Raw genomic sequence first — 27,377 nt, 5'->3', positions numbered from 1 at the left:
TTATATTTAATTAAATTTAAAATGTTTCAATTCTGGGCGAAGTTCTCACAAATGTGTTCACTTCCCACATTCGGGCCTTAATCCACCCTGAGCCATTGATCTTTGCTCATCCAACGGACGATGGTACATGTTGTTAGATGTCATGGCCCATGGGTCCCATGACTTCTGCCATTTTTCTGGCATGTCACCATACTCGTGTCACTTTTTGGGTCTATTTTTTAAGTCTATTTAATCATTTTAAACTTTCGCCTGAAAAAGAGCTTTATAGACTTAATTATATTTAATTAAATTTAAAATGTTCAATTTCGGGCGAAGTTCTCACAAATGTGTTCACTTCCCACATTCAGGCCGAAATCCACCCTAAGCCGTTGATCTTTGCTCATCCAATGGACAATTGTACCTGTTGTCAGATGTCGTGGGTCCCACGACTTATGCCATTTTTCTGGCACGTCACCATACTCGTGTCACTTTTCGGGTCTGTTTTTGAAGTCTATTTAATCATTTTAAAATTCCACCCAAAAAAGAGCTTTATAGACTTAATTATATTTAATTAAATTTAAAATGTTAAATTCCAGGTGAAGTTCTCACAAATGTGTTCACTTCCCACATTTGGGCCGAAATCCACCCTAAGCCATTGATCTTTTCTCATCCAATGGACGATGGTACCTGTTGTCAGATGTCATGGGTCCCATAACTTCTGCCATTTTTCTGGCATGTCACCATACTCGTGTCACTTTTCAGGTCTGTTTTTAAAGTCTATTTAATCATTTTAAAATTCCGCCTGAAAAAGAGCTTTGTAGACTTAATTGTATTTAATCAAATTTAAAATGTTCAATTTTGGGCAAAGTTCTCACAAATGTGTTCACTTCCCACATTTGGGCCGAAATCCACCCTAAGCTGTTGATCTTTGCTCATCCAACGGATGATGGTACCTATTGTCAGATGTCGTGGGTCCCATGACTTCTACCATTTTTCTTGCGCGTCACCATACTCATGTCACTTTTTGGGTCTGTTTTTAAAGTCTATTTAATCATTTTAAAATTTCGCCCGAAAAAGAGCTTTATAGACTTAAATATATTTAATTAAATTTAAAATGTTAAATTTTGAGCGAAGCTCTCACAAATGTGTTCACTTCCCACATTTGGGCCGAAATCCACCCTAAGTCATTGATCTTTGCTCATCCAACAGACGATGACACCTGTTGAGTGTTGTTAGATGTCGTTGGTCCCATAATAAGAGACATTTAAATTTTAAAATTTTAAAAAATAGTTTAAAAATATATATAAAAGTTCAACATAAATTTAGTGTAATATAAATTTTAATTTAATAAATAAATAAAGACTAAAAATATATATAAAAGTTCAACATAAATTTAGTTTAATATAGATTTTAGTTTAATATAATTAAAATAAGTAAGTTTTAGTATAATTAAAATAAGTAAATTTAATATAATTAAATTTAGTTTAACATAATTAAGTTGGAGTTTTAGTTCAAATCTTAACTATATATTTATAAAATTATAATCAACCATAATCAACAAACCATAATCAATGTACAAATAAATAAGAGAATGAACTGAATTTTTTTTTTATATATTAAATATAGAGGAAGAAGCATTACATAAAAAAGATCACAGTATTAAATTTATTTCCATTGTTTAACAAATAATTGAAATAACGTAGCTCATATACAAAAAGCATTTGAAAAACTTTAATTAATAAAAATGAAATAGAATTATAGAAAGCATTTTTATATCCATAAGACTCTAAGAGGCAAACTGAAACAAACTGGAATTTGAAAAATTATGATTAATATTTATACTTTGGAAATTTACAATTTTTACGTCTGAGACTTGAGTCCCTCAAAAACTTAAAAGCCAAAATGAGTGAGCCACTGGCACTGAGCCTGTTAGGAATCGAGGACATAGGAAAAAAAAACTACTAGGAGCAAAGGGGGGCAGGGCTAGGGCACAGGTAGTGGAATTGTTTACAATTTTGGCCTAAGAATCTGGCCCTCCTTCCATGTAGAATTCTTCAGACATCATAAGGTGAGAGAATTCTTCAAGCCACATGTAGTTTGGAAAGTTGTCCAGGAGCAACCATTTCCGGAGGAAGTCCCTGCCAATCCGCGCCCATTTCCTGTGATGTGTCAATTGTTCTGCATTCAGGTTCAAGAGAAATGGTTGCCTGGCCACTGACACTGTTTGGTCAGGGAGGAGAAGCTTGGATAATTCACTCGCCCAAGGGATCCCCACCCCTACTTCTACAAGGACGACAAGAGTAATGTCATCTCCAAGGAAGTCTTCCTTAAAAACCTTCCTCAATAGCATTAGTATATCCACCTTGTCTCCTCCGAGGTCCAGAAGAGATGCTAAGAAACGAGATGTAATGTTCGTGTTAACACGGTACCTATTTTTGTTTCGCAAAAACTCTCTGCCTAGCACCATCTGCATAGCCTCTTTGGTGAATGACCCAACGTCCTTGCAGACTAATTGGAGGGTTGGGTCTCTAACGAAGCCTAGAAAGGCCCTCTAGTCCTCTGCAGAAATGCTTCTTAAGTGGATGGAAGTGTCCATCTTGAGAAAACAGATTAACAAATTAAACAACCTCAGCCTATAAACCTAAACCAAGGAAGAATTTAAATACCATGAGCTCCGACTATTTATCTACCAAATGGCAAAGGCTAATTGAAGATCGTATATAAATAGTTGAATCTCTTGATTGTAATAATTACTTCTTTAACCGTATTAATTGCTATAAATTTTTTTAAACCTTTCATATCTCTGCAAATCTTTCCCATAAATGCACTATTGTGTGAAAATGGAAACAACTATAAATCAGTAACAAACTAGTAAGTATCACATTGGAAGTCGTGGGGACATAGTGGATTGCAATTAGTGAAAAGATATATTAAATGAACAAAATTATCGATCGTGATTCATGACATTTGATACGTGTCTATTGAATCCAATTCCATTCTGGGCACTTTCTGGTGAGCTATGTTCTCTTCAGAAAATTGGGCCGAAATAAAACTTCATCCATTGATCTACGATCATCAAACGGTTTAAAATCATTGATAGATTTTAGGTATGTGTCACGCTTCACGTGTCCAAGAGGCTGTGCTTATTGATACATCATGCAAAGTTTGGACTCAATGTGTTATGTGATGTGATGTGATGTTCCTTGTCTATTAGTGGTAATGAATTCATGAAATCACCAATAAATTATATATTTTTCCATAAATAACAAAATTTTCACCAAAACAAATTAAATAATTTTCAAGCGGTGGATAAAATTTGCCAATACATTTAAATATTTTTCATGTGGAGGATAAAAATCGCTAATACATTTAAATAATTTTTCCTTTGGAGTAAATTTTTTCGCTCATACAATTTCATTTTTGTTCCTTTTAACAAAAATTATTCGCCTCCCATAATAAATATTTTCCCCATAGAACAAGGTATTATTCACCAGAAATTTATGGAATTTTCGTACCCTAGAAAAAAATCGCCAATGCAAAATAATTTTTTTCCCCATTTTTAAAAAACCATCCATATGAAAATTCCCCCCTAAAAATAATGTCTATTTCGCTAGGATTTTACACAGTTTCCCGGGGGGTGGTTTATTAAAGTTATCCTTGCTTCAAACTCCATCAGATTGTCTTCATCATCCACATCAGCTTTACTACCGCCATGATGACTTGACCTGCATTCATTACTATGACAAACATATTTATGTTTTCTCACCGATATACTAGATACAAATGTTTTGAAATCAGATTCTATCTTAGGTACACTGTTATCAAAACTATTCAACTCAAAAGCATTGAGGTTACCAATGAAAGAATCAACATTAACCTTATCGTTACTGACTTACCTCAACTCTTTCAAATAGCAGACACTCTAATGGCATAGGCAAGCAATAGGGTTCTAAGCATTTTACTCACCACAGTGTCTTCTTCTATAGTACCACCAACACTTTTGATTCCACTGACAACTTCTTTTATCCTCTATTCATACTGAGTGATATTTTCTCCTTCCATCATTCTCATAACATCAAAATTTCCTCTAAGACTCTCTTCTTTAGCCTTTTGAGCATGCTTATCACCACCATAGATTAATTCTAACTTCTCCCAAACTCCAAAATCATTTTCTAAACCATGGACATCAATATATTCAATATTAGAAAGTGTACTTACAATGGCTTACAATGCTTGAATTCTTTCCTGCTGCTCCTTAAGTTGATCTGCAGTCAGAGGACCGGTAGGAGGTACATACTTAGTAATAACATGTTGCCAGAACTGAGCACCCATACCTTTAATGTAATTCTTCATTCTATCACTCCATATTCTGTAGTTGTCCTTAGTGAATTTGGGACCCTCCTTCTTCATCATCTTCGGATCTTTTCCTCAAGCGGTTAAGCTTTTGCATCAAGAGGACCTAATGCTCTGATACCAATTGTTATTGTGAGGATCCGGTTATTACTGAGAGGGGGGGTCAATCAGGGATAACAATAAACTGCAATATTTCACCAATCTGAAAACACTTCTCAGAAATAGTTCATAACCAGTATCGGTAGCTGATCAAACAGTCTTTAAATCAAATTTACCAAAACATTACCAGTAGCTGATCAAATAGTCTTTAAATCAGATTTACCAAAACATTACCGGTAGCTACTTAAGTGTTCATCATAAAGAAAATATAGTAAAGACATCAAATGAATAACTGAACAATCCAGATCCACAATATGAACACAGAGGTTTTTCACGTGGAAACCCAAATGAGAAAAACCACGGTGGGAATTGGTACCCACAAAATTTGCACTCTTTCTGAATGCGCATTGTTTAAGACCTAGCTCGGTTAGGAGCTTTACAATAATGCCTGATTAAGAGAAGACCCTATTAGGAGTCAGTCGGTGAAGAGATTTCAACCTCAGCTTTGTTAGGAGCTCTAGCCTGTTAGGAGTAACCTTGCTAAAGGATTTAAATCCAAATTAATGAGCCACCCAGTTAAGGGATTTTAATACTACTGCAATTGTTAGGAAACAACAGGTAAATGACCTGATCAATGCACTCTCTGCTTGCTAGTACATATCCATTTCAACTCCAATCTGCTTCACACATGCAGACATCTCAATCCGGTTCGACACACTCTCCTTCTTTGATCACTGACACACTAAACCTTCTCAAACTTGACCTAAATATACTTTTCAACTAGGTTGGTTACAAAACCCTAACCAAATTTAAAATAAATTAAAATTACATCACAGATCATATCAGATCATTACAAATCATTACAGATAATTACAACAAAATTCAAGACAATTACAGCCATTGAATGATCATAACACATCACCGCACATCGATCTGATAAGTTGTCAAACCCTTAACACATTCTGCTAAGCACTTCGTTGTTTCACAAGAAATTCGATCCTTGTACGTGCTTAAAAGAAATCTTATCATCACACACAGTTTTCGACTCGTCATCACAAAGTAATGAACACGATAAGATCCACTGCAAACCATAAATCATCACTGGTCAAAGATCTTGTCACCGGTTCTCAAACCCTACACTGAACATACAACAATAAATTACAAACATGACTTCCAGTTTTCCAAACATGATGCGGTTCCAATCATAGATACATCTTAATGTCATAAGCATACATTCCAAATCGTAACACCTAACTCAACACAAATCTGTACCACAATCATCTCCTTTTTTGTTCCTGCTTACTGGTTCACTATCAACTTAGCAAACATTCCATTACCGGTTAGGCTTAGATAAATGAGATGATATACCAAACATACCAGACATAAACAAGCATGGTTTCCATCAATGACAACACAAATAATTGATCATAAAGCATAATATCGCAATTATATCATCACCAACAATCCATCAATATATCATCACCAACAGTCCATCAATAGATCATCAACATCCTTTACCAGTACACCATCATCTCCATCAATTATGCCAATATGCCAACACAATAGTTGTGCAAAAGGGGCCTCCATACTTGTGCAACTGATGTGGCATCACATGATTGGTTGCTTTTTACAACTAAGGGTATATTTCATTCAATTGTGGGTAGTCATCAATAACAACTTTAAAGTCACAACTATTGGTGCGATGTTGTCAAAAAATTGAGCGTTAAATCCACAAGTCAACAAATGTCATTCAAAGAAACATAATGTTAAAGTCATTAATTGAACTCACAAAATTAAAAAAAATTAATTTAATTTCTCTATGACTATTTCCAACATAACCAATAAAAAGAAAGATAAATAATTTTTTTTAAATTATTAAATAAAAAAATAATAATAGAATATAAAATTGTTGCTCAAATTTTTTAATTCTATACAATGATTAGTTTAAAAAGTTGATGCAATGAATATGTTTTGGATGTTAAAATATTATTAAAGAAAATTAAGTGTAATTAGTAATTTTTTTATTAATTAAAATTATTACATAGATTTAAAATATTTGTATCTATTTACTTTTATACAATAATAATGTATTGTGTATTATGCAAATAATATATTCATAAAAAATAATAAAGTATTAAAAATAATTAAAACATTAAATATGATCAATTGCAAAAAAAAATGATAATTGTTGCATACCCAATACATAAAGTAGGTAGGTATTTTATAAATTGTACAGTGATTGTTTTCAAATTGTATATTTAATTGGATAGATATGAAGGACATCAATAAATGTACTTTTATAATGATATATAAATAATTTTATGTCATTCAAGTCATTAATTGAACTCACAAAATTTTAAAAAATAATAATAATTTGATATTTGGTCAAAACTTCTAATTCTATACAATGATTGGTTGAACTAATTAATAAGTTTGATGCAATGAAAGTAAATGAAAAAAAGTAATTATACACTGTAAAGTTGTTGCTCAAAATTTTTAATTGGATGAAATAATTAATAAATTGGATGCAATGAAAGTAAATGAAAAAAGTAATCATAGACTATAAAGTTGTTGCTCAAAACTTTTAATTCTATACAATAATTGGTTGAGTATGATAGAGTACGCAACTTCTTAGACAGAAATTGAAAGGTATTTGTTTTATTAAAGATATGCAATAAAAAATTACAACAGAACAATTAAAAAGGCGTCAAAAATTACATAATGAAGACTGTTTTGAAGAGTAAGTAACATAATAGCAATTATTAAGCTGAGAAAGAAATCACAAAGAAATCTGAACTGCAACTTAAAAACAATCTTTGAACCATAAACATGCAATTGAAAGCAAATAGAAGCGAGACAATAAAATATGTCACAGCATTCCAATTAAAAACTGCTTTGCATCAAACTTTTCATATATGCAACAATATAATTTGTCGAACTCCTTTATCAATAACATTGTTGTGAAGGCCAATATCTAGTAAGACTTCTTTCCAATTAAAAATATGATAAAAAACAGATGTCCATAATTTCTTGACATGCTGACATCCCCAAAAATGTATCTCATATCTTCACTTTTATGACAGAACTCAAAATGGATAGTTGTGTTTGATATATGGATCTTAATTAATTGCCCAGTAAAGTTGCATTTAGGGTTTTTCTTATGTTTGAATCCCTTGGTATAGATTTTATTTTTTAATTAAATGTGATTAACTACCCGGACTTTCACACTCACACACAGAGAGTTCGTTGCCTAGATTATATATCAGAGACAATACCAACAATGAGAAACTGTGCAGCAGGTCAAAAAAAATGGCTGACATTTTGCAAGTTATTGGTGCCCTATCTACTGTGGTTGCTATCCTAGTTATTTCATTCCTCTTGTCCATATGGAAACCTTCCACTCATGTTCCAACTCTGCATAACAAGCATGTACTTATAACAGGTGGGTCAAGTGGCATTGGCCTTGAGATTGCCAAAGAAGCTATTGCCCAAGGATCTTACGTAACACTCATAGCAAGAAATATTTCCAAACTCAAGGAAGCTGCCCATCAAATCCTTCAAGAACTTCAATGTGACAAGAATAGGATCAACATCAAGGTATGTATGTTGTTTAAATGATTCTATTTGAATATTACAAAAACATTAGAACTAACCCAATATATTTCTAGTTCCAGATCATCTGTATCTACAACATTTTTTGTTCTTTTGACAGGTTGCAGACGTAACAGACTATGGAGCCATATCTGTAGCTATCAATGAGTCCTTTCAATGGATGCCAGTTGATGTGCTTATTTGCAATGCTGGGGTTGGTAGTGCTGGGTATCTGGAGCAGATGTCAGTTGAGTGGATTGATTCTATAGTGGGTACCAACATTAGAGGGACACTCTACACTTTGAAGGTGGCTCTTCCAATAAGGAAGGAGAGGAGCTTCAAGCATCCCTCGGCTCTTGTGCTAGTTGGCTCTATTGCTTCTATGGTAAAAACAAAAACTCACACCATGTACACACTCTCTCTCTGAATGCTGAAACTTAGATGATTTGCTGGCAGAATAGATTATTGGGTTGTAGGATCTATCTAATTGGTATGTTTTGCAGACATGATTTTTTCAAAATTATACTTTTTAGTTTTGTTGCTGAGTTTCAAAATAATAGCTTTATCATTAGAAAAAAACAAAATAAGAAAATAAAAATAATCATGAAATTTGATCTAAAAGATCAAATCAAAGAAAACAGATGCTTTATTGTACTGAAAATATCACATTTTGTTTCGTTGATATAACAATATGCTAATGGCATACTGATCTTTTCAATGATACTAGTATCCTTTGTATGGTGGTGCTGTTTACACTGCTACCAAGTATGCACTAAAAGGGATTGCAGAGAATCTCAGGCTTGAGCTGTTTCCTTATAATATTGGAGTTAGTTTCGCATGTCCAAGATTTGTAGAAACTCCCCTACTTAGCGAAATGGAAGGTGGGTATTTCAAATTTTTGAAGGTTCTTCGTATATTTATCTTTTCTCTAAGATCACATTTTGTAGAACATTAGGTATCGTCGTTTTGTATATACATTTTTTATCCTCTCTTTCTCGCATGCATTGCACCTTGAGATTTTTATTTCTTTTGGGGAGCTCTGACTTTACTCATGTTGTATTCTGAATCTTTATAGACAGTGTAACCGATCCAGGGCTGGCAGAGGTAGCCCAAAAAGTGACCTTTTATGACAGAAGTAAAGCAGAGAATCCTAGGGATGTGGCAAGGGTTATTCTGGGTGCTGTTACACAAGGGAAATCTTGCGTAGCAAGTGGGCAGGGTGGTAAAATGTTGTCATTATTATCTGCCGGGATTTTGCCTGCTGATTCTTTTGCAAATGCTGTGATCGACATGTTTGCACTGGTGCCCATGAGGATAATGGGATATATCATGATTGGATATGTTTATGCAGTCATCTGGATCAACCATAGGACCAGGACCATCCCTGTTAAACCTGATGTAGAGACCATCTCCGTTAAATCTGCTGCAGAGAACTTTCTTGATAAGCCTGCTGCAGAGACCTTTCTTGTTAAGCCAGCTGCAGATAAATTATCATGTAAATGAATAGTAATATGGGATTGAGTTCATCTTCCCTGATCCTGCAGGGTTTATGTTGGAGTTCAATAATTCACATATTTTTTATTTGGGTTTAAGGCGAGTCTTTAAAAAAAAATGAAGGAGAATGGGTAGTTGTCTATTCTTGTAGTCTTTAAATTGAAAAACTTGAAAGTACAAAAAGCTTCATGGATGAGTTATTCAGATCCATATGAGTTCTAACTGTTTAGTCGTATTTTTGAAAATTTTTTGGTGTTGGTCCTTTCATTCTTAGTATGTTTTCTGCTGTACTTCAGAGAAGCTGTAATTTTCTTATGTATTAAGTTGTTTTTGCTTTTTATGTTCTTTAGACTGCTATTTTTTAAATTAATTTCAGCTTAATTCAATATTTAAAAAAACTGTTTGTGAATGTTTGGTAAATTATTTATGATGTTCTCTGAGTACTTTACTTTTTCCCTGCACTTTAACTTTCAGTTCTTTTCTCTGCATGCATTCATATTTTTTTCTGAGCAGTCTAACGTCGAGAATTTAAATGGTTGTCAGAAAAGCGTTTTAAATTTTAATGGGTGCCTACTACTCACTGACAAGGCTTGTTCCCTACGGACTCAAACAGATCACAGATCTCCAGATTAGAACCTTCGCTTCTAATTTTTTTTTTTTTTTTTCGTTTTTCCTTTTTAAGCTATAATGTGTATTTTTTTTGGTAATAGTTGTATGTGTTTATTTTTTCACATACACGGTATCAAAACATACATACAATATCATTACAGACTGTAAATTATATGTCTACAATTTACACCCTTCTTGGAAAGGATTTATACCTTCATGAAATGGATTTCTGAATCTAAAGTTAAGAAAGTGGGGTTTGAGTTGTAAGGTTTATGGGCATTTGAAATTGTCACGAAGTGGTTTAGGGTTTTGAGGAAGTGAAATCTGTGGTATGCATCTCAAATGTTTTCAAAATGAGATTTATGTTTTCTTACTGCATTTTGGTTGAGATGGTGGGTTGCCTTTAGCGCCACGGGCACTAATATTTCCAAAAAGATATAGACATTTTATATTCTTCTCTTAGTAAACATTGGTTGAGCTGGTGTGCTGTTTTTAATGCCATGTGAAGTAAAGCTTGAAACACATCCATAAGATTTGTAAACACAGTTCAAAATCAGCCTAATGTAGTCCACAATCATTACGTCTTAGCTTTGCTACTGGTGCTATGGTACAATTGCAGTGGGAGGATTAGAACTTGTATGGACACTCTTACGAGTGTTCCTCATATTAGTACACAAGTAGCTCTTTGTTCTTTTCATAAATTTAATGATTTTGTGTGTGAAATTGTTTTATATCTTTTCATTGACCATAAACCAATTATGGCACGATGGTGTGGTACCATATATAGAGTATCAGGGATAGCCCAAACCTAGACTCATAAATGGATGTGTTAGTAAATTTTTTTAAAATTAAAACAATCAGAGAGTTTCTATATTTAATATTAAAAATATGTTATGTGTAATTGATTAAATTTCTATATATATATATATATATATATATATATTTTAAAAGAGGGGTAAAAATTTATTCAATTAAAGAAAGAGATACAAAGCAAGAAGGGCAACATGTCCTCCATAGAAAAAATTACACAACTCTATCCACTAAAGAATCCGACAAGTGAGACATTTAAGAAGATAATTGCCTCCTATCCACAATATTCTAGCTCTGCCTATGATCAGAAGCCCATTTGACCAAACAATCAACAACTCCATTCCACTCCATAGGAATATGACAAAAAGTAACAACAAGGAGTTGCACAACCAAAGAACCCACCTAATCACTGTTGCTAAATGCTAACTAACCTCATCTAACTGACATTCATTTAGCAAAGTCACCACCACCTGAGAATCTGACTCACAAATAATCCAATTCCAGTCAAGAACACAACTACGCTCCACCGCATTGAAAATGGAAAGAACCTCCATGAGATTATTGGTATGGAAACCCTTATAAATTGAGAAAATAAACTGAATATCTCCAAAGTTATCACAACCAACCCCACCAATACCAACATGGCTAGGGTTCCTCTGAGATGAGCCATCAACGTTAAGTTTCAAGACTCCTTGAGGAGGAGGGGACCAATGACCAACCCTATTAACTCTCCGTAAAGGGTGGTGGCATCTATTTCTCATGATCTGCTCAACATACGACCCCCAAAGAAGGAACACCCCCCTGAAGAGAAAAATTGAACCAATTATAGATATCTACATCCCCAGGATCCACACCCCCAACAAAGTCACCCTTTGCCAAGACAAAAGGGAATGCATAATTCTCCAATACAAGTGTTGAACAACCATCCTATCACCATGAAAAATCCTATGATTCCTTTTCAATCGGATATGCTAAATAATAAAAGACATACCAATAGCCCAAGCAACCTAGATAAAAGAAGTCTTAACAAGGTACGACACCTTAATTAAAACAACAATGATGATGCTAAAGATGAAAAAAGATAATAATGGTAATGATCATTGGGAAACTTCTATGGACACTTTAGATCCTACTAACGAATGGGGTAAACTAGATGATTTGGACCTACTTCCTCCTATTCCTCTCGATCTTGTTACATAACTACTTGTTGTAAATGTTTACTTTTGTTTGGGGTTATTTCACTACTTGGACTTTTGAGTGTTACTTGTTTCACCTTAATTAGAGGTGTGATTCATAGCTCACTAACATACAAGTGAGCTAGTATGATGACTATCTTTTATGTGGTGTAGCTCATTAATGTAGTAGTTAGTTGCTACTAAAAGGAAAATACATGAACAATTTATTTTGTAAAGGATTGTAATGAACATGAAAGGTACACCTATCTATTGAAATGTATGGTTTTATGAACCTATGCAAAAGTAAGAAATGATATAAATAGGAGTTTGGATTGAACAACAAAAAAAATAAAAATTAAAAGATAGAGTAGGCGAAGATTTATGTACCTTGAATTGTAGAGGATTTAGTTTTTCATAATTCATGACTCATTGATGTAATAGTTTTTTATTAAAATAAATGGGGAAGGGCCCCAACCCATTACCAATAAACAAAAATGAACTATCAGGACCAGACTGGAACCAAACTAGTCACCAAAATAGCAAAATAGGGCAACCAATAAAGTAATAGCAGGGCTTGAGCAAAGCTTTTGGTCCGCTTATCTAACATCTGAATCAAAGAAGTTGAAGACTTGTTAGTGGAAAAATTCTTCTTGCATTGAATAACTATCTGGTATATCCATCATTACAATAAGAACATAATTGACCGACATAAGAAAAAAGTGGGCTAGTAGAAAAATAGTTAGAAATGACAATAACATCAAGTCCATAGTAATATATGAGAAAACATAAGAAGAATTAATAACACCACTATGATCCTTAGGAACTTTTGATGCATTTGTATGGCAAAGATCAAATGGAGAGAAAAGAACTTTCAAACAATGTATCTACTATTTATTTTTAGAAATAAATTTAGACTAGAAAACAACATTAGCAGGTAAATTTGTAACATGATGAAGAGGAGTAGAAATAATTTCTCGTCAAATCTATATCAATTAAATTATTTACTTAATTTTTTTGTTTTCTTCTATTTTCCTAAGACCTAAGGTAACTTATTAATTTCATTATCTATCATATCTATCCCACCTTATCATCTTCCACCAAATTAAATAAATACCCCTATTTATTTAATTTAGCCCTTTTCATCCCATTTTCCTATAATATGAATTAAATTAAAAATATTTAATTCACCCCTTTTCTCTCTAAAAGTGTCAAATCTTCCAATCGTCCCCTAATCCCCAACTAATCACTCCCTAAACATATGCACATTCCAACTCCTCAATCAAGAGAGGTTTCAACTCTTCACATTATTTCCTCACCCACCTAATACCTTATCTCATTAGTCTTTCCCCTTTTGGAAGGGCTGAAGTTATTCTGGCTCCAAAACAGACCTTTGGTACAACATGATAGTGACGTGTTAGTCAATCGCAGTCGTTTATTGCAAAATCGATGGTGTAAAATGCGCGACTAACACGCATGTTAGTCAATCCGTACTGCCATTTTGAAACCAGAATAGACACGTCCTTTTAGAAGGGACCTCACATAAACCTTCCTTCCAAAAGTACCCCAAACGAATAAAAAATTCTTTTATTCCTCTCATCTTGTCCCCTTGGACAAGAATGGATTTGCCATTTTACTTACGTATATCAACAAACTAAAAAACCAATTGTACCTTTCTTTCATGCTAGTGGTCGTTGTGTATTAAAAGTTAACAATTGGAATGTACGCTTCATCTATTCAGTTGTTCATCCATAAAATTTTGTATTTGATCAGATGTTTACTATCATTCTTTTCAGAATACTGTGAACGATATGACAACGCTGAGGATGTGGGTAATCAGAAGCAAGAAGAAAGCAGTAACAGTGAAGCTAGTGAAGATTATGCATCCAGTGATGATGAATGGCTGGTCATGCAGATCCATGATATGAATCTTACTGCTAAGAAATTGCATGGAAAACAGCCACTAAACATGGCTTGGGAGATCCAAATACATGCTAGCTTGCTTTTATGGGTTCCGCTAGCATGTTTCATATTGTCATCTGGCCTGAAAATTTTAAAACTTATGCAAAATACAATCAAACAACACAAGTAAATAATCCTAATTCTTGCATGGCCAAGAAAATCGTTGAAAATTGTTCTCTTCTACCACTATGTTATCTTCTTGCATGGCCAAGAAAATTCTTGCATCTTGGCCTACTCAGCTTATAGTGCAGAACTATGTTCCCTTCTACCACCTCTAGTGCATCTACAACGGCTTTATATGCTTTGGAAGACATACATATGGTTATTTATGTTTATTGATGTTTGGGTTTGGTCTCTTTCATATTGTTTGTTTCCTTTTGTTTTAGACTTTGTTTCTCATGGACATTAAGGTTGTGTCTTTTCATTATACAATTTTTTTCACTAGTGTATTATTATCCTTCTACATTCTATGGGGAAACTCACTCTAACAGTAGAATTTATAATCTCTTATAGTTATCCTGCATCACTTTATATTCGATTCGAATGGTTGAAAACTACTTTTCAATTTTTTGTGTACTTGTCTTCTATACAAACTAATTTACCCTCAAAATTGTTGTTAGTCTGCTTTCTTCTTACCCACATCCAAGAATAATGGAACATAGCATCAAACTCTCAAAAGATGAATGAATTGCACTATTGGACTATATGTTGAATACAAGAAATGCTTTTATCCCCTCTTGACATGATTTTAGTTATACTAATGTAATAGATAAACAATGGTTCTATGTGCAAGTTATAATGGTGTTATTGTCAAGTTATTTTATACTATTTAGATATTATTATAAGGAAATATAATATGGTATTCTAATTTATATTTGCTATAAAAATACATACTAGCACTTCTATCAAAAATAAGTGTAATGGTTACACTAGTAATGAGATACATGTTAAGTAATATATAGGAGGTACAAATAGAAAAAAAAGTGACAATAATTTATAGTGTGCTATAGTAAACATAAATCAACAGTTGAAATCCTCCTCATCACCTAGGATCCTCCATTGGACCATAGAGTTTATTTTTAACAAAGACTTTAAGTTCTTGATATTTGTTATTTGCCATTTGATGCAGACTTCATAATTTCCATTTCTACCTAGTTTGGTCTCCACATAATGCCAATTCTTTTAGAGGCCCCGTTGGCCCCAACAAACACCACTCTCCATTGCTTACATTGTTTTGGTAAAGAGATTTGCTTCCTTGTTGGATAATTTGATTTCTTAAAGAAGGACAATTTTGATAAACTGATATTCTAGCTAGCGCTTTACCATGCACCTCTTGTTAGAGGCGTTTAAACCCCTAACATTCTATGTGAGAAGCTTCATTGCTTTCCAAGGGAGGCGTTTAAACCCCTAACATTCTATGTGAGAAGCTTCATTGCTTTCAAAGGGAGGGTTTTCCTCCATTGGATCTAGATCTGAGTAAAAAGGGTTTGATTGATGTATGCCCCCTTTTGGGGGCTTCTTCCTCCCTTTTTTGCTTTTCTGATTTCTTTCCTTTAAGTCTCTTGATTGGGCTCTTGTATATTAAATCAATCACACTTTGGTCGATGCATCTGGGGTCCAATATGTCGATCTCATCCATTGGGTCCTCTTTGTTGTCTTGTATATCCTCATTGGCAGTTCTTCGCTGACTTTCTATGAAGAATCTTGTGTTGAGCTTCTGTTGTAGGCTTCTAGCTACTAAAGATATGGATCTAAATAGACCTTGGGATTACACTGGTTTTTCCTTGTTATAATTTGATTGTTTTGTCATATTGTGTGAAACTTACCTCACAATTGAGATTGTGGTTTGGGATTGTTTCGGCTGCTCTATCTTCTGTTGATTCCAAAAGAGATGTGCCTTGATACTTTTGTTCTTTGGTTTTTTCTTTGCTAGATAATGAGGACGACATAACATGGGTGTTCCTATCTCTTCTGATTCTTGAACCTTTCAAATTGTGCCGTTTTTCTAGCACATTCATTCCATTGTATAAGCCCTAATTTTGATCCTATCAGATGTATGTAATCTCCAGTTCAATATTCCAATGGAAGATTGTTTAGCCATATCTTGAAGGCGCTTTTTAACGAGGATTTCACTTTAGGGTCAAAGTTTCTGATCTATTTCTAGATGTATACTAGAATTTATCTTCAAACCACCAAGGAGATGAATTGAGCATATTGTCTTGTTCATCTTTTGAGTCTAGGTTTATTATGAAGAAATTTTTCAGCGTGAAACTAATTTTTGCTCAGTTTTTTATTTAGACACTACCCATTCTCTTAATTCTTTTATGCTTGGGATTCCCCTATCATTGTGTATTGTTGCAGTTTTCTCTAGAATTTCTACTTCTATATCTAGTATAATCGAAACATCGATTTTGCATTTCATGGTGGTTGGATTGATCGTTCAAGTCTTTTCCAAAGTAGGAAAGGAGAAAGATTTTGGTTTTTTTGCGATTTGCTCGCTTTTGGTGGATGTAGCGATGCTTTGAGATTGAAGAATTGTTCTTCTCGGCCCTAGTGGGTATTCTATTTACACCGAGATACAAAATTGGGAATTCAATTATCAGGATTACTCCAATGATTTGTCCTAAATTCACTTGATTTTTCTATTGGATATCTTTTTGTTCCAAGACATTCACTTTCTTTTGCATTTCACAATTTTGAGCCTTGCTCTAGAGGAGCTTAATGTCTTTTGTATTTTATTGTTGCTATGTAGTTAAATTATTATTATACTATCTTATATTATTAGTATATTTTAATTTTATTATTATTATATTATTAGATTTTTATAAGAATATTATAGTTATTATTTTATTTTAATATTATTATTATTATTATACTATTTGTAAGTTTTATTTTTAATTTATAAATAGCAGCTATTATGGGGTTGCACCCTAATATGAATTAAGAGCAGTTTTACATTCAGTTTGTAGGGGAATTATCATTCAAAATTGTCCTTTGGTAACTTTTGTCTATAAAAAAACCTTCTATCTATCCAACTTGTCTCAAACAATAATTACATAGATCTAAGATGGGATGTCCACTACTACATACTATTTTGTATATTCTATCTTTATTATCTATTGTATAGACATATACTAGATGGCTTAAATCACACACACTGAGCTTTGACTTCTAGGTTTAAAAGTGTTAAACACTCAGAGTTGACTGACATTCTCTAGAATTAATATGTTACTTAGTGTGTGTGATTTAAGACTGACCATTGTTTAGCATGATGAAAATATTTGTAGTGCCTACTTTATTTTATGCGCTTTCAATTGATTTTATTTTCCAACATACTTCCCCACCTCTACCTAAATGGGAGTTTTGGAACAGGGTATGGGTATCCATCAAAGCATAACAAAAGGACAATTTTTGTCAAATGTTACAGTTGGAAATGCTCTGGTAGACATGTATGCAAAATGTGGAAGCATAGACAAGGTAAATGAACTGTTTGAGTAGATGCCTCAAAGAATTGTGGAATCATAGAACGCTAGGATTGTAGAACATTCATAAAATCCATTTATTGAAAAGGATTCAAAAACTTTAAACCAAATGCGATTTGTAGTTGTAAACATAGACACCACAACCTTTGCCAGCATCCTCCCAACCCTGGCGAAAATGGGAGCTTTTGAATAGGGTATGAACATCCATCACTAGATAAATGATAGAAGAACTTTGTCAGATATTGTAGCTACAACTGCCATGGTAGAAATGTATGCAAAATGTGTAAGCTTCAACAAGGCACGTGAACTGTTTGACAAAATGGCTCCAAGAATTATTTGACAGAGTTCCATGTTAGACATGCAAAATGTGGAAGCATAGGAAGGCATATGAACTGTTTGACTCAAAGAAATATGTCCTCATGGAACACCTTGATTGCAAGATATTAACAACAATGGGTCAAGGACATTCTTCTTAGGTTCATGGAGTACCTAAACAAATTTTGAGAATCTTAAATATTTAAATTTTTAATTCAATATCATTAATCTAGACAACGTAACAAACAATATCAATAGAAGAAAATCTATGATATTCAAATATTATGAGAGGAAGAGTTATTAACACTTAAAAGAGCAATGTTGTCAACAATTGCTTTTACGTTGTTATACTCTTACTCCAAATGTAGTATTGTATCAAGGCCTTCGTAAGTTTCTTGTCACCAATGAAGGTATAGATATTACAAATAAACATGGAAGAGATGTCAATGATGACATCATGCCAAATCAATCCTTTGATGAGATTCCTACCAAGCACTTCTAAAATAGCAATTAGGAAATTACCACTTTGGAGAAAGGATTTTTTTCAATCTAGCTTTATTGATCTCCACAAAGATAGCCATCTACTATAATTCACCACCAAAGTGAATTAGCAACTCCATTGTGAGTTTTTTAGTACCACAAAGAGCTTAGAGAGGAGAAAAAGAGTGAAACAAACAACTATCATATAGCTAAGGAATAGAAAGAATCTAACAAAAAATAATGAGGCCAAAACCCTTTTGAGCTAAACCAATGTGTGGGAAATATCACTCCAACATATAAATTGATTTGTACATGACGCCAATGAATGCTCACACAAGGTGGAATGATTATACCAACATCAAGATTAAATGTGTTATTAGTCTCATATCTTGCTAAGGCTAGGCCAACCATTGATAGCAATATGTGAAAATTAAAAATATTAAACTGCCAAATATAACACAAACTTCATTCAAAGTGATGTTTATTCTCCAAATAATAGATCATCTTTTCTATATAAATAAAGTGATCACCATGAAGTTTCTCTTTATTATTATTGTGTTAGTGTTGCATGCTTTAAATAATAAGAAAAAGAAAGAAAGATTCTTTTGTAGTCCACAATGTCTAGCGATCTACATATGGGCCTATAGATGGCTTATAGCAATATGGGACTACCCCATACTTCTTGTGGGAGACACCTAACTATGCTACAAACAAGGCACACATACCTTATCCCCAATAGGATTTGAACTTGTGACCTCTCTTTCAAGAGAACAAGAAGCCATGCAAAGAGAGCTTCTTTTTCTACTTCATTCTAAGATCAATTCCTTAAATTATCATTGAAACCAACTTTTTCTAGGATTTTCATGAGGAACCTCCAATTAGATTATCATATGGTTTGCTAATATTAATCTTGATTGTTATGTTTTTTTATTTGTATTGGAAATTGAGTAGTTGATTTCATGTCTAGTGTTGATACCTTCAATAATGGATCTTTCTAAGATTAAGTCACTTTGTTCTTGGGAATTTAGAAAAGGGAGTACTATTTCTATATTGGTCTTCCTTGACTTCAACAAGATTTTATATATAGTGTACAAAGGGATAGTTTTCAAAATTCTATAAAAGAATCACAAAAAGAATTCCTGGGGATTAATGTAATAAAAGAAAATTTGAGTTCTTTTAGTACCTTTTATATCTTTGGGCTTCACCACAAGCCACAACTTTTTCTTTTCTTTTAGACTACAGGCATTAGGTATAGAACCCCCCTATAAACTGCAGTGCACCAAGTAAACTTTTTAACGTGACTAGTGACATTGGTGTGACACGTCCTTTGGTACTACATGGGTTGGGGGAGACGTCATTCACTGTGATAACCCTACCTCACTACCCGATGTAAGCCTTATAATGATGTAATAAATTAAAAGACAATTATTAAAATGATGTAATATATTAATATGGTTAAAAGGAGGAATTAAATTATTAAATAATATTAATATATTATTTACAAGGAATAAATTATTATATTTTAAGATGGGAAATACATTGATATATTTAAATATATTAGAGATGGGGAATAAATTATTATATTTTAAGTTGGGGAAATACATTGATATATTTAAATATATTAGAGATGGGGCAATATATTTATGGGGAGATCACTTGGACCCCCCATCCCCCCCACGGGAAGTGGTGGGATGGGAAGCTGCAACATAGGCTGCGACTACCGTCACACCCCTTCCCTCGGAAGGGAAGTGGTATGACGGTAGCCATAGCCTAGGTTGTGACCCGTCACACCCCTTCCCATGGAAGGGACCCCGTGGAGGGTCACAACTATTCCCCTCTACGGGTATACAACCCATACAAACCGTAGGACCAGGGGGGCAGTGAAAAGGATAAGGAGGACTGCTGGGTGGTTAGAGAAAAAGGTCTAGAAGCTACGACAGCAGGTTACGAATAGGTAAGTAATGAATGAATATTTTATTATATATGTTAATGAATATAAGTAATGAACAGTTTTATACATATGTTAATGAATGGTTTTTAGATGTTAATGAATATGTATAAGCATATGTTAATGAATACATATTAATGAATAGTTAGGAATATACGTTAATAAATAAATGTGAATATTTGATAATGGACATTTTTTGAATATATGTTATGGAATACATGTTAAGTTAGGAATATGTAAATGTGGATTATGGAATGGAAAGTAGTAATAAATTATAAAATGTAATATAAATGTGATTATATGATGGAGGCTATAGGGAGGAAACTCCCTTAGCCTAATGGAGGGATTATGATAATACCTGGTAGGCAGTATATATTGAATATCTATATGCATATATATGGCTTGGTTGACTAAGTTCATGCAAGAAGAGACGGATCTGGCTGGTCCTCTCTAGTAGACTTGGATGATGAGATGCATCATCCAAGGCAAGAAATGGATCATATAGGATGGTCTTTCTTGGTATGGCTTGGGTGTAAGAAATTACATCCAAGATAGGAATCGAATCGACCTTCGATTTCCTGGATGGCTTGGGGGCAAGAAATTACATCCAAGATAGGATCGAATTAACCTTTGATTTCCTAGATGGCTTGGGTATAAGAAATTACATCCAAGACAGGAATCAAATTAACCTTCGATTTCCTGGATGGCTTGGAACCAAGATGGGTTCCAAGAAGGCGAGTTTCACAGCCACCTAAGGACATGTCCTAGTACTGCACTTGTATCCTTTTTATTAAATAAGAATTGAGATTAGCATTAATTAAGTAATTTAAGTTTAATTGCAAATTAGATTAGCTATATATGGATATTTGTTGTATTTCTAACAATCTGTTTTGTAGGACAGTTGTCTCTAACTAGTAGGGACATACAGTGGTATCAGAGTATAATCCTGCCAACCTATGGGAAGGATTCTTAGTTTATGATCACATATCAGAGAAAGAAAGGCATGAAAGAAATGGCCAATCAATTAGCCAAACAACTTCAGACTTTCATGGAGTAAACCAATGAGAAATTTGAAAGAATGAGACAATTGATCCTCCAAATTACAAATGGCAACAATAGAGATATTCCAAACCCTAGAAGAGAGACACACTCTAATCACGCTGATAATGAACAATCTCCTCAAAGTTCTAGACAAACAATCCTCGAATTTCTTCCTAGAGGAACATATAGGAGATGAAGAGGAACCAACCACACTTGGGGTGGAAGAAATCGCCAAAATTTATGCTAGATTAGAGCCAGAAGTCAAGAGGGTGGTTTCCTTCAGGGACTTCTGTGAGTCCAATACTAATGAAGGGGGAAGGAGAAAACCTATGGGTAAAGACCTCAAAGCTAAAGTCAGCAAAATGTCTCTACCATGCTTTGATGGGTCAGGGAAGGATATCGCCCAAGCTTGGGTCCAAAAACTAGATACATACCTTTCATACAACCCCATGACTGAAGGATATGCTATAAAATTTGTCATACTCTATTAAACCGAAGCAGCCCATTATTGGTGGCATAATGGTCTCATTACCCTAGGACACAAAAATATCTCCACCTATAACGAGTTTACCTAAAATCTCATTAGCCAGTTTGACCAGAAAGACTCTGAATGGTACTTCCAAGAGTTAACACACCTTAAGCAATCAGGAACCATTGAAGACTATATAGACCAATTCCAAAACCTAACGGTAATGGTCCCTGACCTATCCCAAAGAAGACTTACTTACATGTTTTTAAAAGGCTTGAAAGAATCCATTAAAAATTTTGTAAAACCTTTGGAACCACAAAATTTAGTAGAGGCCATTAAGAAAACTAGGATGGTTAAATTTAGTGCTCCCAAGAACTCCTCAACCAAAACACCACATAGGAATGAGGGACCGCCGAGAGAGGCCTTGCCGCTTTTGCAAGAAACCTTGGAGTTTGAATCACCAATGTAAGGAGAGAGAGGAACTCATGGAGAAAGGGTTATGTTTCAAATGCAAGGCCCCATGGGGTAAAGGCCATGAATTTAAAAGAGGACAGTTAAATAACACATAAGAAATACGGGATGAGGAAAGACCCTATAAAAGGGCCATGTTTGAAAACAACGAACCAAGTACCTTAGCAGTCATCACTCAAGGAAGTGAGAATAGATGCTTCAAACTCAAAGGGACTATCAAAGGACAGAAAGGAATTGCATTGGTAGACATAGGAGCCTCACATTATTTCATTAGCAAACACTTAGCAGCAAAGAGAAGGTTAAAAACTCAAGAGTTTGGAGGGTTTGAAGTGATCATGGGCAACAAAGTCATAGATAGGTGCACTAAAATTATACCTCAATTGGAAGTCACCCTAGGGGGGCATACAATTAAGAGGAACTTCTTTGTGGTGAACCTAGAGGATGACATCATTTTGGGGATGCCATGGATAAACTCATTGGGATGATTCGCAATGGATAGTCCAAATCAGGAAATATGCTTCCAACATGAAGGAAGAGAAATAACATTAAAAGGAATTCCCAATGGCTCTCCAAAGATAGTATCATGTAATAAAATGGAGAACATCCTTAGGCATGATCAAGGAGAGTGGGTCGCCCAATGTATGGTCTTGGATAAATCTCCGAGCGAAGGTCAAATTGTTCATAGTGAGATACAACCCATCCTCACGAGACACAAAAAGGTCTTCGAAGACATTCCCTCGGGTTTACCACCAAAAAGGGGATTTGAACACTCCATTGAATTAGAAGAAGGAGCTAAACCTGTCATTACCACTCCTTACCATCACCCCCACAAACTCAAGGAGGAGATTGAAAAAACCATAAAAGAGTTATTAGAAATGGGACACATCCAACTAGGCAGCAATCCCTTTGCTTCATCAGTGGTATTGGTCAAGAAGAAAGATGGGACAATGAGAATGTGCATAGATCATCGGGCCCTAAATAAAAAGACTATAAAAAATAGATACCCCATTCCAAGAATTGATGAACTAATGGATGAGCTACACGGATCAATATATTTCTTTAAAATTGATCTCAGATCGGGTTACCATCAGATTAGAATGAGGGAAGAAGATATTCCCAAAACAACATTCAGATGTCACTATGGGTATTTCAAGTTTTTGGTCCTCCCATTTGGACTCACTAACGCCCTAGCCACCTTCTAGTCATGCATGAATCATAGGTTCAGGCAAAAATTGAGGAAATTTCTTCTGATATTCTTTGATGATATACTTATTTACAGCAAGACATGGGAAGAATATCTGCAACACATTAAGGAGGTATTAAATATTCTTGAGTCTGAATCATTAAATGCCAAAGTCTCCAAATGCAAATTTGGGATGAAAGAAATCATCTACCTAGGATACAAAATTAGTGAGGCGAGAGTAAGTGTGGATGAAGAAAAGATCAAAGCCATCAAGGAATGGCCCACCCCTAGAACCTTAACACAATTAAGGGGATTTGTGGGGCTATGCAGCTACTATAGATGTTTTGTAAAAGGTTTCTCCAAGATTGCAGCACCCCTTACTGATCTAACTAAGAAAGGGACTTTCTTGTGGAATGACCAGACCCAACAGGCCTTTGAACAACTTAAAATAACCATGAGCACTTGTCCAGTATTAGCCATCCCCGACTTCTCTATACCTGTTGAACTACAATGTGATGCATCCAGGGAGGGAATTGGGGCAGTACTCATGCAAAAGAAACATCCCGTAGCTTTTGAGAGTTGTAAACTTACCGACGCAGAAATACACTACTCTATCTATGACAAAGAAATGCTAGCCATAATGCATGCCTTGGCCAAATTTTGCCAATACCTTGTCTATGGGAAGTTTGGTGTGAAACCGATCATAATAGTCTACGCTTCTTCTTGAGCCAAAAGGATATTAATGATAGGCAACAAAAATGGGTGAGCAAAATACAAGCCTATGACTTTGATATAGAATATGTAAAAGAGGTGAATAACGGGGCAGCATATGCATTGTCTCGAAGGGCCCATCTCAATACCATTACGAACATTTCAAAAGACTGGAAGGAAGAGATCCTTAATGAATATGACCAAGATCCACAAGCAAAGGAAATATTGGAGGGAAATTTTCCAAATGAAGATTTTAAAGTTAAAGGAAATCTCATTTTGTACAAAGGAAGGGTATACTTGACCCCTCAGACCAGATTCAAAAGCAAAATCCTCAAAGAATTCCATGATAACCCCCTAGCAAGACACTCGGGATACTATAAAACTTATAAACACATTAGGGAAAGGTATGCATGGAAAGACCAAAAAAGAGATATCCAAAAATATGTACAAGAGTGCCTAACATTTCAGTGCAATAAAATTGAACTCACCCACCCCGCTGGGTTGCTTCAGCCATTACCTATTCCTAATCAAAAGTGGGAGAGTATTTATATGGATCTCATAACTGGGTTGCCAAGGACACAAGGGAAGGATAGCATTTTTGTGGTGGTAGATAGACTCATGAAGTATGCCCATTTCCTTGCAGTCTCCACAGAATACAAAGCCTACCAAATAGCAGATCTATTCTTCAGGGAAATTTTTAGACTCCACGGGCTTCCTTTGAATATTGTCACTAACAGAGATAGAAGGCTTATTAGCCAATTTTGGCAAGAACTCTTCAGAATGGAAGAAATAGTCTTGACCCCTAGTACCAGTTACCATCCTCAAACCGATGGGCAAACTGAAATGGTGAACAAATGGATAGAGGGCTACCTAAAGAATTATGTTACATGCCAATAGACTGCTTGGGTTAAGTGGTTACACTTAGGAGAACATGACACACCACATGTCAATAAGGATGAGTCCTTTCCAAGTCTTGTATGGCTATGAGGCCACAAGGTTTGGGGAACTAATAACCCAAGAAAGCAAAGTACCAAAAGCACAAGACTTTGTTCAACAAAGTAGGGACATCATGAAGACCTTGAAAGAGAATTTACAACAAGCCCAAAATCAACAAAAGATCTATGTAGATAGGAAGCGTACAGAACGGACGTTCGAGGCCGAAGATCTGGTGTTTCTAAGACTACAACCATATAAGCAATCTTCCCTCAAGAAGAATGGGGCTGAAAAATTGAAACCCCGGTTCTATGGACCCTACAAGGTAATTTGAAGGATTGGAGAAGTAGCTTATGAGATTGAACTTCCCAAAAGAAGTAAAATACATAATGTGCTCCATGTCTCCTGACTTAAGAAGGTTCTCGGACAACACTTGGTTCCATGCAGTGAACTACCCCCCCTAGATGATGAAGGAAAACTCACGTTGTACCCGGAGATCATTCCAGATACGTGGAAAAAAGAGCTCAAGAACCGGACCATTACCGAATACCTGATAAAATGGAGGAATATCCCAAATGAGGATGCTACTTGGGAAAAAGAGGAAGATCTAAAAATGCTTGAGGACAAGCAAATTTGAGATGGAGGGATTGTGATAACCCTACCTCACTACCCGATGTAAGCCTTATAATGATGTAATAAATTAAAAGACAATTATTAAAATGATGTAATATACTAATATGGTTAAAAGGAGGAATTAAATTATTAAATAATATTAATATATTATTTACAAGGAATAAATTATTATATTTCAAGATGGGAAATACATTGATATATTTAAATATATTAGAGATGGGGCAATATATTTACGGGAAGGTCACGTGGACCCCCCCTCCCCCCCATGGGAAGTGGTGGGACAAGAAGTCGTAGCATAGGTTGCGACTACTGTCACACCCCTTCCCTTGGAAGGGAAGGGGTGTGATGGTATCTGCAGCCTATGTTGTGACCCGTCACACCCTTTCCCATGGAAGGGACCCCATGGAGGGTCACGAATATTCCCCTCCATGGGTGTATAACCCATACAAACTGCAGGACCAGGGGGCAGCGAAAAGGATAAGGAGGACTGTTGGGTGGTTAGAGAAAAAGGTCTAGAAGCTATGGCAGCCGATTACGAATATGTAAGTAATGAAGGAATATTTTATTATATATGTTAATGAATATAAGTAATGAATGGTTTAATACATATGTTAATGAATACATATCAATGAATAGTTAGGAATATATGTTAATAAATAAATGTGAATATTTGATAATGGACATTTTCTGAATATATGTTATGGAATACATGTTAAGTTGGGAATATGTAAATGTGGATTATGGAATGGAAAGTAGTAATAAATAGTAAATTGTAATATAAATGTGATTATATGATGGAGGATATAGGGAGGAAACTCCCTTAGCCTAATGGAGGGATTATGATAATCCCTAGTAGGCAATATATACTGAATATCTATATGCATATATATGGCTTGGTTGACTAAGTTCGTCCAAGAAGAGACGGATCTAGCCGGTCCTGTCTAGTAGACTTGGATGATAAGATGCATCATCCAAGGCAAGGAATGGATCATATAGGATGGTCTTCCTTGGTATGGCTCGGGTGTAAGAAATTATGTCCAAGACAGGAATCAAATTGTCCTTCGATTTCCTGGATAACTTGGGTGTAATAAATTACATCCAAGACAGGAATCAAATTAACCTTCAATTTCCTGGATGACTTGGAACCAAGATGGGTTGCAAGAAGGCGAGTTTCACAACTACCTAAGGACATGTCCCAATATTGCACATGTATCCTTTTTATTAAATAAGAATTGAGATTAGCATTAATTAAGTAATTTAAGTTTAATTGCAAATTAGATTAACTATATATGGATATTTGTTGTATTTCTAACAATTTGTTTTGCAGAACAGTGGTCTCTAACTAGTAGGGACATTACATTCACCACTAGAAGCTCTCGCCAATCAAGCTAGGCCCCCAACCCATCACCACAAGCCACAACTTATTTTTCAATGACATAATGATATTTATAGTAGAAGACAACATGAAATCCATTAGTCCTTAGGGTTGTGTTTGAGATCACTTTCACATAGTCCAAATTGATCTCCTCAATGACATGTACCATTAAGATTTGACTACCTTCACTTGTGATAGTGATAGGAATGAATTACAAGAAGTCTATTTTCTCCTACAAGTTTTAATCCTCCTCACTTCCAAGTAATT

At 34.7% G+C, this 27,377-nt stretch overlaps 1 protein-coding gene across 1 annotated transcript; it reads left to right on the top strand.

The window, feature by feature from the left end:
* The first annotated feature begins 7,675 nt into the window (after positions 1-7,675).
* Positions 7,676-9,603, top strand: LOC131062480 (3-dehydrosphinganine reductase TSC10A). Its single transcript, XM_057996142.2, has 4 exons — positions 7,676-8,028; positions 8,144-8,407; positions 8,750-8,903; positions 9,098-9,603. The coding sequence occupies exons 1-4, from the start codon at positions 7,741-7,743 to the stop codon at positions 9,523-9,525; spliced, it is 1,134 nt and encodes a 377-aa protein (XP_057852125.2). The 5' UTR covers positions 7,676-7,740; the 3' UTR covers positions 9,526-9,603.
* The last annotated feature ends 17,774 nt before the right edge of the window (positions 9,604-27,377 follow it).

Source organism: Cryptomeria japonica, chromosome 1 (genome assembly GCF_030272615.1).
Source record: "Cryptomeria japonica chromosome 1, Sugi_1.0, whole genome shotgun sequence".
NCBI classification, from domain to species: domain Eukaryota; kingdom Viridiplantae; phylum Streptophyta; class Pinopsida; order Cupressales; family Cupressaceae; genus Cryptomeria; species Cryptomeria japonica.
This window is presented reverse-complemented; position numbering and strand designations above follow the sequence as displayed.